This window comes from Cheilinus undulatus, linkage group 17 (genome assembly GCF_018320785.1).
Source record: "Cheilinus undulatus linkage group 17, ASM1832078v1, whole genome shotgun sequence".
Classification (NCBI taxonomy): Eukaryota; Metazoa; Chordata; class Actinopteri; order Labriformes; family Labridae; genus Cheilinus; species Cheilinus undulatus.
In genome coordinates this window covers 37,289,935-37,305,766 of record NC_054881.1, presented here as the reverse complement: position 1 = coordinate 37,305,766, position 15,832 = coordinate 37,289,935, and the positions used below count along the sequence as shown (strand labels likewise).

The 15,832-nt window shown below is 39.0% G+C and overlaps 1 protein-coding gene across 1 annotated transcript; it reads left to right on the top strand.

The window, feature by feature from the left end:
• The first annotated feature begins 4,739 nt into the window (after positions 1-4,739).
• Positions 4,740-15,668, top strand: dipk1b (divergent protein kinase domain 1B). Its single transcript, XM_041811313.1, has 5 exons — positions 4,740-5,275; positions 7,579-7,713; positions 13,423-13,530; positions 13,656-13,832; positions 14,299-15,668. Exons 1-5 carry the CDS (start codon positions 5,207-5,209, stop codon positions 15,109-15,111), a joined length of 1,302 nt encoding a protein of 433 aa, XP_041667247.1. The 5' UTR covers positions 4,740-5,206; the 3' UTR covers positions 15,112-15,668.
• The last annotated feature ends 164 nt before the right edge of the window (positions 15,669-15,832 follow it).

Genomic DNA, 15,832 nt, shown 5'->3' with positions numbered 1-15,832 from the left:
CCACCTGGGATAGGTGCTACCCCCAAGTGGCAAAAAATGGGCAAAAAGCAGCAAAAAAATTGACAAATGGGCATTAAGTGGCAAATAAAGTTTAAGAAAAGTGCAAAAGTGAACAAAAAGGCGGAAAATATTTGCAAGAAATGGAAAATAGGGGCAAAAAGATGTTCAGAAATGGGACAAACATGACAAAAAAACGTAAAATATGGGAACGAATGAGGCAATAATGGGTTAAATGGGGACAAATATGGGCAAAGAGCATCATAGAGGGCAAAATGGGACAAATAAAATGAAAAAAGGGCAAAAACAGGATGAAAGTGGAAAGAAGTTCCACAAAAGTGACAAAAATATGTGGTGGAAAAATGGACATATTAGCAAACCTGCCACTACCAATATGGCGGCGACGTTGTGGTACCACAAGCTTGTCTACCTATATTATGTCCACGATTCCCCACAGAAATGCCGAACCAGGCTTTTACTTTGAAAAGAACAAACCGTCCTGTGTTTCTCTTTATCTACCAGCGTGGAAACAGAAAGCTTCACCAATGTGGACGACTATCTGCTACAACAAGGTGAAAATGGCTCTTTGTCATTTTCCTCTATTTTCTGACTCACAGAAAAATACGCAGTCCATAGATTCTCTAGATTCTCCTCACATGAGTTTAATAAAATGTAGAAGATCCCTCTGGTGGAGACCAAAGCAGAGAAAAAGATCATGTTCAATCATAAAGTCATTGTCTCTGTTTGCTGACAGGTTTTTAAAACAGCATTAGATGCTAATGTGTCAGTGTTTTAATCATAGACTGTAGAGCGAATTGGACAAACCCCATGTGACGTCAGTCGTCTGCTAACAATAGGCAGACTCAAACGGCTCTTGAAGCCAATCTGTGGAGGCTTCCATATTGAAATCATGGTCTCAACCGAACTTTGAATCAACCTAACGGCCCGCCCACTACACGCAACTTCCTGTCAGCCTGCTAGCTAGCATTCTGGTTGACAGAAACAGAGCCTCTGCGGGCCGAGCTATCTGTCAATCAAATGAGATGCGCCAATCAGCTTTCATCCTAAATATAATCCAAACAATCGTGGTACAAAAAAATTCACCCCCGTACACTGGGAGCAAAATAAGACACTAGCTAATGAGACATGTTTGGTATTTTTAACCAGGCTGTAAACCAGTGTTTTTCTAGTGTCAAAAACTGGCTGTTTAACATGTGTCCAGATGGGACTTCCGGTGTTCCTGCAGCCAGCCTCAAGTGGACACTCGTGGTATAGCAATTTTTTGCACTTCCACATTGGCTTTATTTTTCAGGACGGGAGGTTGCCGCTTGGTTTTAATGAAGCTGTCTCTTATGGGGTGGGGTTACTGTCAAAAGATTTGTGTGTGCACACATAAAAAATCGTGCAAATATTTAAAATGTATGCATGTTAGTCTATAGTTGTGCACTGTCAGTATCTGGTGGTTGATACAGCCAATTATTTTTTTTTTCTCCATTTGCGATTGAGGATAGAGATAGTCGTGGTCCTGTGGGATATAAATTACCACCCCTCCACCTGTTTTGTGGTTTCTTGTAGAATGCAGTGAGTTGTACTCTGGGAATTCATAAAGACTTTTTATGTCTTGTGAGAGCCATGTTTCTATTAATGCAATGATGGAAAAGTCATGATTGAAGGAGTCAAAAAGTGACAGATGTGATTGAAATTTTTAGGGAGGCTGTGGGTATTTAGATGAAAAGTAGAAAATAGGTGAGAGTTATTAGGAAGATTTCTAACTAGGTTGTTGAATTGATTCTCATTATAATACCTGCATGATTCTTTCACTGTGTTATTACAATTTGAGTCAGGGTCAAAATCACCTAGACCAGGTTTAAGTGTCTCATGTTTAAATAGAAATGGATTGAAGATCTTATTTTCAAAGGTTGTTGGTGTTTGTTTAAGTGTTCTGGTGTGTCAGGAAAACCATATCATCATTATTTACATTTGTAAATGGGATAACTAATTTAGATCGTTGCTCAGTGGTCCAAAACAGTGGCGTGCACAGACTTTTCAAGGGCAGGGGCGAAAAGAAAAAAAGGGCACATACAGCATGTTCTCAGCACTGAAGAGGGCACTAAGTTTCGCGTGGTTTCTAGGGCACTTTAGACATGTTTATATGTTATACAAATAGCACATTATATAGCCTTAAAACAGACTAACTAGACAGACTACTCAAGTTAGTTTGTAGTTGGGATCAGCATCCACAAGAACTGTGTAGATTCAACGTTGGACCATGAACAACACACAGAAATAAATAAATAAATCCCTAGGCGGTTTGGGGGTCTTCCCCCCAGAATATTTTCAATTAAGTAGATGCCATTTCCTGTATTCTAGTGCATTTTAACACCATATCAGCACCAGATAATCCAAACTGGTTCTGTGAGATACAGTTCTGGCTAAATATAGATCAAAAAAGGGCCCAACATAACAGTCATTGCAACAGTATTGTTCCATAGTATTTCTTGGTCCTAATGGTCTTCTTGAGTTTATTGTGTTTTCTTCATCCAAGAGGGCTCTGTGATAAAAACACACAGGGAACAATACACATTTAAAATATTTATTTGACACCTCAAAAGAAACAAACTATGATGAAGCATGGACATAAGTGCTACTTCATTACTGCAGGTGGCAGGGATGAATCAAGTCTCAAGTCTTTGTGCCCATATGTGGCAGGTGGAACCTTAAGAGGGCAGTTTAGTGTGTTTTGCCAATTAGGAGGGTACTTAAACGCACCTTTTTGCCACCCAAGTGGACAGTTTATCATGTTTTGACCAGCCAAGGGGGCAGTTTAGTGTGTTTTTTCCACCCGCAAGGGCAGTTTAGTGTGTTTTGCCAACCAGGAGGGCACTTTAGCACGCATTTTGGATCTTGAGGGCATTTTAGCACGTTTTGGCTCCCAAGAGGGCACTTTAGAGTGCATTTTGCTTCCCAAGAGGACACTTTAACACACGTTTTGCCTTCCAGGAGGGCACTTTAGTGCGCATTTTTCAACAATTGGGCCACAAGGGGGGGGGGTGACTGCCGCCCCCACCCACCGTGCACACCACTGGTCCAAAGTCCTGATTTCAGATGAAATTGAATTTAGAATTTCATTTGGAAATCAAGGTCCCAGAGTCTGTAGGAAGATCAGAGACACAGAATCCAAAGTGCTTGAAGTCCAGGGTTTTCCAGTCTCATCTGCTGTTACTGGTTCACTGGCCGAGTCAGCATTCTCAGCCATCTATCTACCAGGAAGCATGAAGAGACCTACATGCTTCTAACTGCTGAGAGGCTGTATGGAGATACTGATTTCCTATCCTAGCAGGACTTGGCATCTGCCTGCAGTGAAGCCAGAACTACCAGAAACTGGTTCACTGACCAAGGCATTGCTGTGTTTGATTGCCACTGTCAGCGAACTGGTCTGACCTGAACCCCATCGAAAATCACTATGAGAGACACCAGACTCAACAATAAAGACAAGCTAAAGGCTGCTGTTAGAGCAACCTGGGCTTCATAACAACCCAGCAGTGCCACAGACTGATCGCCTCCATGCCACGCCACAGTAGCTGGGTTTCCATTACACTTGGAAATGCGCAAAATCAAAATAGTGCAATAAAAAACTGGTAATGGAAACACCTGAATTTCGAAAAACCCCTAAAATGTCGCTAAAAAGTTTTTACACTTTCATGAGGAGGTTTTTCAGGTGTTTCGATATAGAAATATACTCTTGCAAAAGTGTAATGGAAACACTTTTTCTGCATTTACAAGTCACGGGACGGGACGTATGGTGTCACATGACCAGTCACTCCAAGACAACATGGCGCGGAACGTGTAGACAGAAGTAGTGACGAGACTTTTCTTAACATCATACTTCTACCCTTATACGTGGCTGTAATCAAGATTAAAACAAAAAAAGTATAATATAGAAATAATTCACTTTGTATTAAATCAGTTTAGAAGATGTAGAAGTTTGTGTTTCATGTGCACCATGTGTTACTGACACTCTGTTTCACAGGAAGAGCTACACGGTCTTTTGGCACCTCTGTGAACCAGAGATGGCTCAAGGAGTTTCATAAACACAGTCAGCACTTCCTCATGAGAATTTCAAATCTTTTCATGAGAACAAAAGTTTTCTGGAAGGTGGTAGCATTTTCTTGTGAGTTCTGGTTTCTGTTGCACAACCAGAAAAAAGGGGGGTTGGGGGTCCACAGCTGTGGCCTGCAGAGTATGAAATTCCTGGTGCACACCTGCCCTGGTTTGAAATATGTTCATGAAAATAATGCTAAAACTGTATACTCCATCATTTTTCACTGAAACACAAAGCTCTCCTTTTAAATGGATTATCAGTTATAATAAGGTTAATTATAGGGAAATGTATTCTTAGAGTGTCAAAGATAAAACTGTGATTCCTAATTTAATGTGTGGAGTTAAGTAGCCTACCTAAATCAGGGGATTTAGGTAGGCAGTGCAGATAGACCATAGAAAAAAATATCAGTACTGTGAGAGTAGGCTTTGAACTGGCTTTGAACTGTCTTATCATGAGGTTATGTGTTTTTTCTCTGTGTTTATTCCCTCCAATCTAATCCTGCTAACAGGGGTGTCAGTGGCAGCCTGTGTTTCCTCCTGGCAGGAAGAGAACAGGAAGCACAGGCGAGCTTTCTGTCGGCGGTAATAAAATGATCTCTCAGCTGAGATCTCACATCCTCCCCTTTAAAGAAGCGCAGAGATGAGTCGCTGGGAAACAGAGGTTGTGTGTGTGTGCTCATCGGGGCTATTTCTATGCCATAATATTTGTCCAGTTTGGTTAGATCATGAAGAAAACAGCTTTTGCATTAATCGCCTTTGCTTGTGATCGCAGCCGGACATCGAAGAGGAGGTTCTTACATTCCGGGCTGAAGCTCTGAATTTTAGTGGCGCATATGGAGCTGAAATCTGAAATTGCTCAATTTCAAGGACGCGTGTTTTTTTCTTCGAATGATTTGTGTTGACAAATTGGATTACGAGCCATAAAGATCAGCCTGCTTTGTAGCTTTTATGCTTGAAAAATTTGGCAAACATCATGGCAAATGTAGGGATTTATAATTAGACGTTGGGTTTCGGTTATTTTGCGACGCATGGCGCAGGTTTGCAGAGAGGATGTGATCAGACAAGGATCTCTGGTTTCTCGCTCCGCCGCATCCTCACAAAGTCGCTCATGATGCCCAGGGCCTTGCGGAGACTGGTTCATTTGGTGCTCTTCTGCCCCTTGTCCAAAGGTCTGCAGGTATGATGTCAGTCTACCTTTGTTTCTATGACAGGATCCGGGCTGTCTGCATACATGCTGGGACAACTGCGCCATGGCACGAGTCCCATTTACAGGCATAATAAATGAATGAAAATTATAATAATATGTCAACCTATATTTTATATTGTCCTGGTGTTGATTGGCTAGTTCATCTATGGTCGTGTAGGCCATGAGACAATTTTCAAATAGGCCTAATAATCAACTAGGCTATTTTTTTTTTTTATAAACTACGTGTCTGTGATTGTATTCAAGCGGAATGTTTACCGCATTTTTTTCTTTTAAGATAAGCCTGAAGGTTGACGTTTGACTCTAGGGAATCATGACGGCTCTTTTTATTTAATAGTACATCGACTAATCGTAAATAGATGTCATTCTCAGTCCCAGTGGCCCACATTTAGGCTATTCTGTGATGGAGTACAGTTTTAAGGTCATTTTAGGCTAATGTTTAACTAACTGGCTTTTGCACCTCTATATATTTGCTTTTGGCGTAAACAGATAAGAATAGCTACTGTAGGTGTTAGCTTACCTTGTCAAGTTGAGCTAGCTAAACTATTTTATCTTCAATTGAATTAAATAGATAATAAAATTAAAAATAAGCAAAGTGAGTAATAAATGTCTATCAGAAAGTAAGAAGAGATAATAACTTCATTTTCTTGCTAAGAATGCATCCGTTTTATGCTATGTCAGTAGCATTTCAGCAAAGAAACTAAATAGGCATATTTTGTCAGTAATAATTCAGTAATTTAGCTTTGTTGATATTTTAAAATGTGCATATTTATTATGGAGTTTTTTTAATGCACTGATACAAATATTCACCCCAATCTACTTTTAAAAAGCCTAGGCAACTTTTTTTTTTTTTCTTGTATATTAGCCAGAGTAATCTTTGTAAAAACTACTACTCTGATTCAGTTCAAGAACAAAAAAAATCAAAGTGAAATTAATTTACGTTTTCAAGTAGATTCAACAATAATAATCTTTGTTAAACTTAATGTTTTCTTTGAAATACATGTAATTTCACTTATTCCCAGCTTGTAAAAATGACTCATGTAGTAGTGATTAGTATAATTTATCATTCCCTCCCACTAGTGGTATTCATCAGAAACACCTGTAACAATACTTACAATCCATCAGAAAGATGAACAAAGGAATCTCAGCAGTGATCTCTGTACAACATTCAACATGCAAACTCACCTGATCACATTTAAACATATCTCAGCACATATAAACATTCTGCCCCAGGGCATCATGGGAAAATTCTGCCTCCATATCCCTAGATTTGAATCCCACCAATCTGATCTATCATCACTGCCATGTCTTCAGTTACCAGTTCATCTGTTCAGTTCACAATTCCTTGTTTGTTTTTGTTTTTCATTGTTAGAAAAGCCATTTATCATTCATTTGAAATACCCACAATGCATCACAGGGGGCATTTATTCATGTCTAATGTAGTATTTTGTAGTTTTGAAACACAGAATGAAACTGAGTAAAGGTGACAAAGTCAGGCTTAGTTATGTGGATAAACTTTGTAAGATTGGCTTACATTACTCAAATTATTTTTGTTTAGAAAAAAAATCACAGTGTCTTGTATTTTTAACCAAAGAAACTGACAACAAAATTAGATTTACTTATGTCAAGCTAAAAACTTGGACTTTTATGTTTGATATCGGAGATTAAATTAAGTTAAGTGTACTTTTGCCCAGATTAATTTTTCTCAGTGTGGAGGCTTGGGTCCTAACAGTGGGTTGCAGGACCGTTTTCCATCAGTTATTAAAATAAATAGTTATGAGTCTAGTGAACGAGCTGAAAATAGAAAATAATGCTGTATGGAAGGCTTAAGCGGACATACTTCCATAAATTTTATTTTATTTAACTCTGACATGATAATCAGTAAATTTTGGTTTTGATCCTGACTTATTTATCTCATAATCTTTGAATATCAAAGAATTTTCTCACAATAATGTTTTGATTTTTTGAGATCTCTAGAAAACAATAAAAATGATCATTTAATTACAGGAAAATCAGTACTGTCCTTTTGTTCAGTCATATGTTTTATTTCATTTAAGGTCCGACACATGAGTGGTTGATTTTTTTTTATTCTGGGTTGTGATTTCTCATTAAGGAAGATGTCCTGAGGCTAGACCAGTTCAGCTTCACTGTTTAATGTGTATTGGGTAACACCACTGCATATCTATTGATCAGAAAGGTGTTGACTGATTCAATAATAAATCTGCATCTGTTTTTTTTCTGTCTACATTGCCTTCCTCTTTCCTCCAATCCCACAGAGTCGCCTCCCTGCCATCAAGGTGAAGTACCTTCTCCTGGCATGGCTTGGCATCCTCATTGCCAGCTGGGTCATCTACATGCAATATGCCTCTTACTCTGAACTCTGCCGCGGGCATGTGTGCCATATGGTCATTGTAAGTATAGTCTCAATATTATGACTACTGTAACTTCATGAATGTGGTCAAGGAGTCAGACATCATGTCCTCACAGTCTGCTGAGTTATCACAGCAGTCATTGATTAGATATTGTGTTACTTATGAAATAATCAATAGGATGATAATACTATGATCAGATTTCAGTTTTCTGAGGACCCGTAACAGCATCATGGTTAAAAATAAAATCCACACAAGAAGTGCAGCATTGATTTTTTTGAGAACCAAGAGGAGAACATGCAGCACAGTACTCTGGCTGACAGTTCAAGGAAATGGATATATCAAAAAGCAGGGTCAGATATTTTAAAACTTTGTGAAATGAAAACAAACCGAGAAGAATATCAAACGTTAATGACTGGATTCAAAAAGTAAATCAGCCAAAACGTGTGTTAGACTAAGGCAGGTACACAACTTTAAGTTTCATGGAGCATAAAGGATGAAAATAGCTTGAAGAAACCAGAAAGCTGTAGAAACACTTGCAGTTTAGAGAACAACCACAGCATTTCAACATTTGATGTCCATACCTCCCACTGGATAAACACCTTAAAGGGGAGATTGTGTCAAAACACTGAGCATAGAAGAAGAATTACAGTCAAGCAAAGCTGATAAACACAAACCTCCATGTCACTGCCACTGCACATCCTAGCTCCTACTCAAATAAGCCTGAAAATTTAGCATACATTATAAATAGTTTTAGTGCCGTTTTATTATTTTAACTTTATTCATAAACAAAATCTAGCAGTTACATTCATGAAATAACCACATTGCAAACATTACAGATGAAGAAACATTTCATAAATTAAAAAAAAATGAATCAGCGGTCTCATCTGAGATTTAATTATAAGAAATAGTTACATGAATGGTGGCGCACATTGGCTTTGGTAGCTTAAGCTAAAGCTAACATAGCTATGCTAGCTACATAATTACATAGCTAATATAGCTACATAAGTCAATGTAGCTATGTGAGCTACAGCAAATGTGGCCACATACACAATGCTCCTTCTTAGCTTGCATAGCTGCCTTGTGAACTTGTCTTTAACTAAATCAGCTATGTAGCTCCTTTAGCTTTGTAGCTATGCAAGCTATAGCTGTGCACATAACATAGCTATATAGCTTTTTTTGCTTCTTTGTGAGTTTAGTTTTAGCGACATCAGCTATGTAGCTTACACAGCTGCTTTGTCAGCTAAGCTTTAGCTACATAGCTACATGAGATACGTAGCTACAATAGCTGTGTAGCTATGTTATCTACAGCTATGTTAGCTCTAGTAACATGAGCTTTTGCGATGTGATCTTTAGTGAACATAGCTTAAGCTCGATTGGCTATGCAGGTAACGCAGGTAGGTAGGTTATGTTGCTGCTTTGTGAGCTTAGTTTTAGCTTTATTAGCTATATAGCTTATGCAGCTGATGCCAGATAAGCTGTGCTGGCTGTGATAGGATGTTTTATTAGAGGAAGAGTTTTTTTTGGTTCTGTAAACAGACTTTTGTAAACAGACTGTTTACTCCACTCTATCAAATGTTTTGTTATCAGGTTTTAAACTTTTAACTTTAAGTATCCTACCTGCTATCTTTACCCTAACCCTAACCCTAAACAGAAGCTTGATGTAATTTTATTTTGAATGTTTTAGCAAGTATTTCCCAGATATGAGGCGTCTCAGATGAAAGGTCTGTGAGAGTGGCCATCAGAGATGGCGGGTCTGCAGCCAGACTGTCTTAATACTTTCTGAATGTATTGTATGTTAGCAGGGTTAGCCTTGATTCTGGGCCTTCCAAAACAGAAAGAAATAAACATCTTATACATTGCCAACATGGGACACAAAGCTCTTTTCTCCAAAACCACTACTTTTGAGTAAATGGAAAAAAGGTGCTGTCAAATTAAACATGGATTTTTGTCAAAGTCAATAAAAGGTAATGCCTTTCTATATATTAAGTTATTGGTTCCCAACCTGGTGTCCAGGATCCCTCAGGGGGGAGCCAAAGATCTTAGGAAGGGGGTGCAAGGCTTTGTCTGCTTTGAGGCTGTCAAAATTAGATTTGCAAATATTGACTAAAACCTTGATAAAACAGTTGTTAAGTAGTTTATACAAAGGTATTTTGATAAGAAAAGCATACACAGGCCTTTTTTGGGGTTTTTGTCTGTAATGTAGTTACAAAGCTTAGGCGAGCAGAATGGAAACAAGTGTTTAGACTAAGTTTAATCACCTCCAATCCAAAGGAGTTGGGAGTTTAGGTACTTTGGACGTAGAGGATGACCAATAGCACTGATTTATGGTGATACAAGGTTTCTGCCCAACAGTGACAGTATGTTTGTTTAGTTAACCATAACCTTAAACATGCAGAAAACCCAAAACAAGTATGGATAACTGAAAGGTAGCAGAAAACAATCTTTGATAACACATTTTCTGTGACAGCTCATTTAAATAAATACAGTACATAGTAAAAGACTTCAATATCACTAATGAAAACAAACAAACAAACAAAAAAAAGATAAAATATGTAAAAAAAATATTGTGATGTATTAGGACAGCGATCTAGCCAAAACATTTGATACCCATACATGAAGGAATATACAGAAATGACCACAAACAAAGAAAAACAACTACACAGATTGGTATGATTTGGAATTTGGAGGTCACTGTCACATATAACCTACAAGCTAAAATCTGTGTAATTGTAGGAAATGCAAAATAAAAGCAAACATTCCAGCTATATTTGGATTGGCCTCTATTTTCACACATGGCCTCTGATTCTTGGAAAGAAATCTGCCAATAGCAAAGCTGTTCCTGCTGTGTCCAGCTGGTTCAGCTGTTCAAACAGAACAAGCACTGACATTTAATGAGACATTGACAAACACAAACCCATGCATAATGAAAGATCAATGAAGTGACCTCATTATAAGAAATAATCCGATCTGCACAACAGCGTGAGTTTGGATTTACAGTGTGAAATGGTTTAATAGATAGAGGTCAGAAATTCCACATATTTGCTACCAGTAGAATTAGTGCTGATGAGCTGAGGTTTTTGGGGTACATGAAAGTTTTTGTTTTCTTGTTTCTGCAAGTCTTGTGATCAAGAAGAACTGGGTGTAGAAACATATTGTGGGGGTGAGAGTTAGTAGAAATCTGGTAGTAACCTGCTGTTTTGGGAAGAGGGATTACCAGGATTTGTGCACAGTGCAAAGCTATCATATTTCATGCGGTTTTCATGGCTTTACTTAGCAGATAGGCATGCTCATGGGAGGTTAGCGTTGTCCAGGGTTGCATGTGCACATGAAAATCTATTTAAGCAGTCTCACTTCCACCAGGGCCTTAGTTATAAGTCACCAAAAGTTGGTTTGAGCAGATGTGTAAACACAGCAGGAAATAGTCTGTTACTTTTAATGAGGAAGTGAGGAGTGATCAGATCATTCCATTTCTGTGGGATTTTGCTGCTTCAAACAGTTTTTAGTAATTTGGCAACATTTGTCAGACTCCTCTTCCACCTTAATAAACTAAGTGTTTTGAGTTGTGAGAGTTTATTTGACAATGAAAATTCCTACCCTCGGGGACAAGAGTGAGAAGAAAGAGGTACACCATTCATGGACAATAGTATTTATTTTGAGTTGTGCAAAAATCCAAGTAATACACTTTCCTATTGTCCCTGTTTTGGTCTTCACTAACTCCTGAAGGAATCATCTGGCTTTTTAGCGGCTAATGCTCTGATAGCATGCAAGAGCTTCAGCTAGCTTTTTGAATCTATGATGTTAAAGAAGTCTAGTACAATTGCCAATCTTATCATTTGTAAGATCTTTATAGGGAATGTGTGAGAAAAAAGTTAAGTAAAAAGTAAAGTGTAATATAAAGTATAAACCTAAACAAGGCCAAAATTTGTATTTAATTTATGTAGTATATTAATTGAGTTCATGTACTTTTTACCACATAGAAAAGACTGATGGATGGGACTTTTCCCATATTGTTTCCTCTCCATAGGTTACAGTTTAGAGCGCACTCACACTAGAGCCAGTTGCCCCCCTCCCCAGTCCCCTGCTGGCCTGCATTCACATTGCCCCAAGCCAAACCAGGCCTGAGCACAGATATGTCATTGCATATAATATGACACATTTAGAAAACTCTGGGTTTCATAGAGACAGCACAAATGAGAAAAACACAGACAACAGCAATGTTACTCACTTTGGTGCTTATTATCAGTGGTTTTAGTAGACATGGCCCTTTATTATCTGCCATTGTCTAAAATCATTGTCAAGAAGATCATACAGAACCTATAAAAATAAATAGTACTCACCCCATTGAATGTTTTACTGTTTTATTGATTTAATAAATCAATCATGATCAATATGAATTGGCTTTTTTTTCCAAAAAATACTAATAAAACTCTGTAATGTCAAAGTGAAAACATATTTCTACAAAGTAATGTCAGTTACATGAAAATATGTAAGGTAAAGTAAGTGACTGCATGAATTTTAACCTCCTTTAAAGTGGCAGACCTAATTCAACCTGTGCTGCCATGGTGCTAGCAGTCTCACAACTAGTGTAATGGGGATCACTTGAGTGCAGTGAATGTGTCTCAAGTGACTGTAGAGACACCTGTGTCTGGAAGGTCCAGTCACTGGTTAATCAGTATCCCTGGATACCATTACACCATGAAGACAAAAGAACACTCCAAGCAAATCAGAGAAAAGGTTACTGAAAATATAAGTCAGGAGATGGATACAAAAAAATTCAGTTTAATCTGTCATCAAGAAATGAAGGAATATGGCATGTGTAAATCTGCCTAGATCAGACCATCCTCACAAACTGAGTGAGCGTGCAAGAAGGAGACTAGTGAGAGAGGCCACCAAGACACCTATGACTACTCAGAAGGAGTTCCAGCCTTCAGCAGCTGAGATGGGAGAGACTCTGCAGACAACAACTGTTACCCAGGTTCTTAATCATTCAAAGCTTTATGGGAGAGTGGCACAAAGAAAGCCACTGCTGAAGAAAAATCAGATTTAATCTGGACTAGAGTTCACCAAAATGCATGTGGGAGATGTCATGGTCACGTGGAAGAAAGAAGAAAGTTCTGTGGTCTGATGAGACCAAATTGATGCTTTTTGGCCCCTATGTTTGGCAGACACCAACCACTGCACATCACAACAAACATACATCCCCTGTGAAGCACAGTGGTGGCAGCATCATGCTGTGGGATGCTTCTCGGCATCTGGCCCCAGAGGGCTTGTAAAGGTAGAGGGTAAACTAAATGTGGTAAAATATAGGAAATCTTTGTGGCTGGACTTGAAAGGGGCTGTTCACACCTGATTCCCATGCAACCTGACCAAGCTTGAGCAGTTTGCAAAGAAGAATGTAGTAAGTTTTTAATCAAAAAAGCCAAATTATATTGACCATGATTGATTTTAAAATGATTAAGAAGGTATAACATCCAAGGGAGTAAATGGTTCTTATTGACACTCTACATCATGTCCCTGCTGTGCACCCATATTTGTGCTGAAGCACCATCTGTACCAAGACCAAGGAAGTGATTGGGCACTGTATGGCTTGCCTAGTCTAAGTGCACCCTTAACTTGTACTGTAAATGTTTATAAACCACAGAGGAAGAAATAAACAAACTTTCTGGTCTGAATTTCTAAGATGAGACATCTGTAGGGATGCTTACATTCTGGGGTTTCTGTAATGCATTTTTTGTTTTCCTTTTGCAGTGCGATCACTATAGAAGAGGCATAATATCAGGCTCCTCCTGTAAGGCTTTGTGTGACCAGAGAACTCTGACTCTGCAGCACTGCATGTCCACCTCCTCCACTTATCAGGTAAAAGGAACACACTCAAACTACTGTAAACACTTTGTGAGCAATTTTAAGTTGAAAAAACGTAACTTTAAATGCTTTTTTTTTCATAAACCGAGCTTATTGTTATTCACTCTTTGTGCCTGCAGGTGTACAGTGGACTGTGGAAGGAGAGGCCTGTTATCATAAAGTGTGGGATTGAGGATCCAGTGAAGATTGAAGGTGCTCCTGATTCCGTGCTGAGGCAGGAAATGACTTTATTCGACAAACCTACTCGGGGAACTTCTATGGATGAATTCAAAGAAATGCTGCACAGTTTTCTCAAGGTCTATTTCTTTAGAAATTAAAGGTGCAGTGTGTAATATTTCACCTGGCAGCATCTAGCAGAACAAATTTGGTAAAAATGAAACATGTTATGTAAAAGAAAGCCTATCCAAATTAGTATTAAATCACCTGCATCTGTCTTTATTTCTTTTTTTTTTTCTTCTTTTTTTACTTAAAGTCTTTTAACCATACATAGGAAGGGTACCCCACACGAGCTTGGCTCTCTTTGATTTTTGCATCTTGTATTTTTCTCCAGTACCACAAAAAGGACCAAAACAACACTGAAACATGTCTACTTGGTGCCATATTGATTACCAGAAGTGAGGATCACAATACAGAATCTGTTAGATGGCGCTGACATTCCCAATTTTGCACACTGTACCTTTAAATTATAGAAAATATGTCTACCAATCAGCCGTCAATATTGTTATTTCTGAAATCTTAATTTTGCCACCTTCCATTTTGCAGGCCAATCTTGGTGAGCAGCCATCCTTGAGCACCTTGGTGGACAGGGTCATCACCTTAGCTGATGTCAACCAGGATGGCAAAGTGTCTCTAGCAGAGGCCAAATCAATCTGGGCTCTCCTCCAGATAAATGAGTTCCTCCTGATGGTGGCGCTGCAGGAAAAGGAGCACACTGCAAAGCTGCTGGGCTTCTGCGGAGACTTGTATGTGACAGAACGTGTGGGCCACAGCTCCCTCTACAGGCTAGAGATTCCTCATTACCTGCAGGCTCTGGTTCCTGAGGCCCTGAGCTCCAGCCTGAACCACTGGTTGGCACCATCCTGGCCCCGCAGGGCACGAATCACCATAGGCCTGCTGGAGTTTGTGGAAGAGGTCTTCCACGGCTCCTACGGGAGTTTCCTCATATGTGACGCCAGCCCTCGTCATGTTGGCTACAACATGAAGTATGACTGTAAGATGGCCAACCTACGCAGCGTGGCGTCTGAGGCTGTAGTGAAGGGATATCTGAAGGGGCGGCGGTGTGAGACAAATGCAGACTGTACTTATGGCCAAGACTGTACGGCCACCTGTGACCGACTAGTGAAGCAGTGTAACACTGAGGTGGTGCAGCCCAATCTTGCAAAGGTTTGTGTGCTGTTGCAGGATTATCTGCTGTTTGGAGCACCGTCAGACCTCCGTGGAGATCTGGAAAAGCAGCTACGCACCTGTGTGACTCTCAGTGGTCTGGCAAGTCAGATGGAGGTGCACCACTCACTAGTCCTTAACAACCTAAAGACACTACTGTGGAAGAAAATTTCTAACACTCAGTACTCCTGAAAACATGCTTTATAAGAGAGCAGTGACATGATTTATTTTGATGCTACTATGACTGTGAATAACAGGAAACTGTGAAGTACTAGACATACAATATAAAGCAGCAGATGATGCGGACTCTTTCTGAAAGCCTTGTACACGGCTCATCATGCATTATTGGAGAAGCACATTCATCTGTTAAGACATAATACTCTCAGGGCAATGCCTGTAACTTAATTTGTACTATAATATGTGAACTTATTTTAGTTTTTAAAATAGTTTCATAGAATACCCTCTAATCTGTCCCTTATACAGACAGAAGGTCAAATGTGACATGATGTGAAAGTTTTTGTACAAGTGTAAATAATAGTTTATTATTGTTCCCAGTGTATAAATGAACCCTAACGCAAAGCAAGGATAAAGAAGACGATGGGATGATGCATAAATGTAGGTAAAACTGAATGAACCACTTAGTATTTATATGATATTGATCACGTAAACAAATCAGACTTATTAGACTGGAGTTGTGAATGACAATCGGACATGATAAGAAAAAATCAAGATACATGTAATCCACAAATAAAAATGAGGAATCGAGTTGTTGTGTTTTATCATTTCCACTGCAGAAAAGAATTTTTGAAATTTGCAAAATCATGAAAAATTAAAAACTGAAAAACCCATTGACATAAATATTCCGACACTTTGCAAAAACTCTTGAAATTTAGCTCAGGTTCCTCCCATTTCT

Bases quoted from the DNA above. Each gene is read 5' to 3' on its own strand.
- dipk1b (XM_041811313.1), top strand. From the start codon at position 5,207: ATGATGCCCAGGGCCTTGCGGAGACTGGTTCATTTGGTGCTCTTCTGC. The intron at 7,714-13,422 runs GTAAGTATAGTC...TTCCTTTTGCAG, and splicing joins ATGTGTGCCATATGGTCATT to TGCGATCACTATAGAAGAGG. The intron at 13,833-14,298 runs GTCTATTTCTTT...TCCATTTTGCAG, and splicing joins TGCTGCACAGTTTTCTCAAG to GCCAATCTTGGTGAGCAGCC.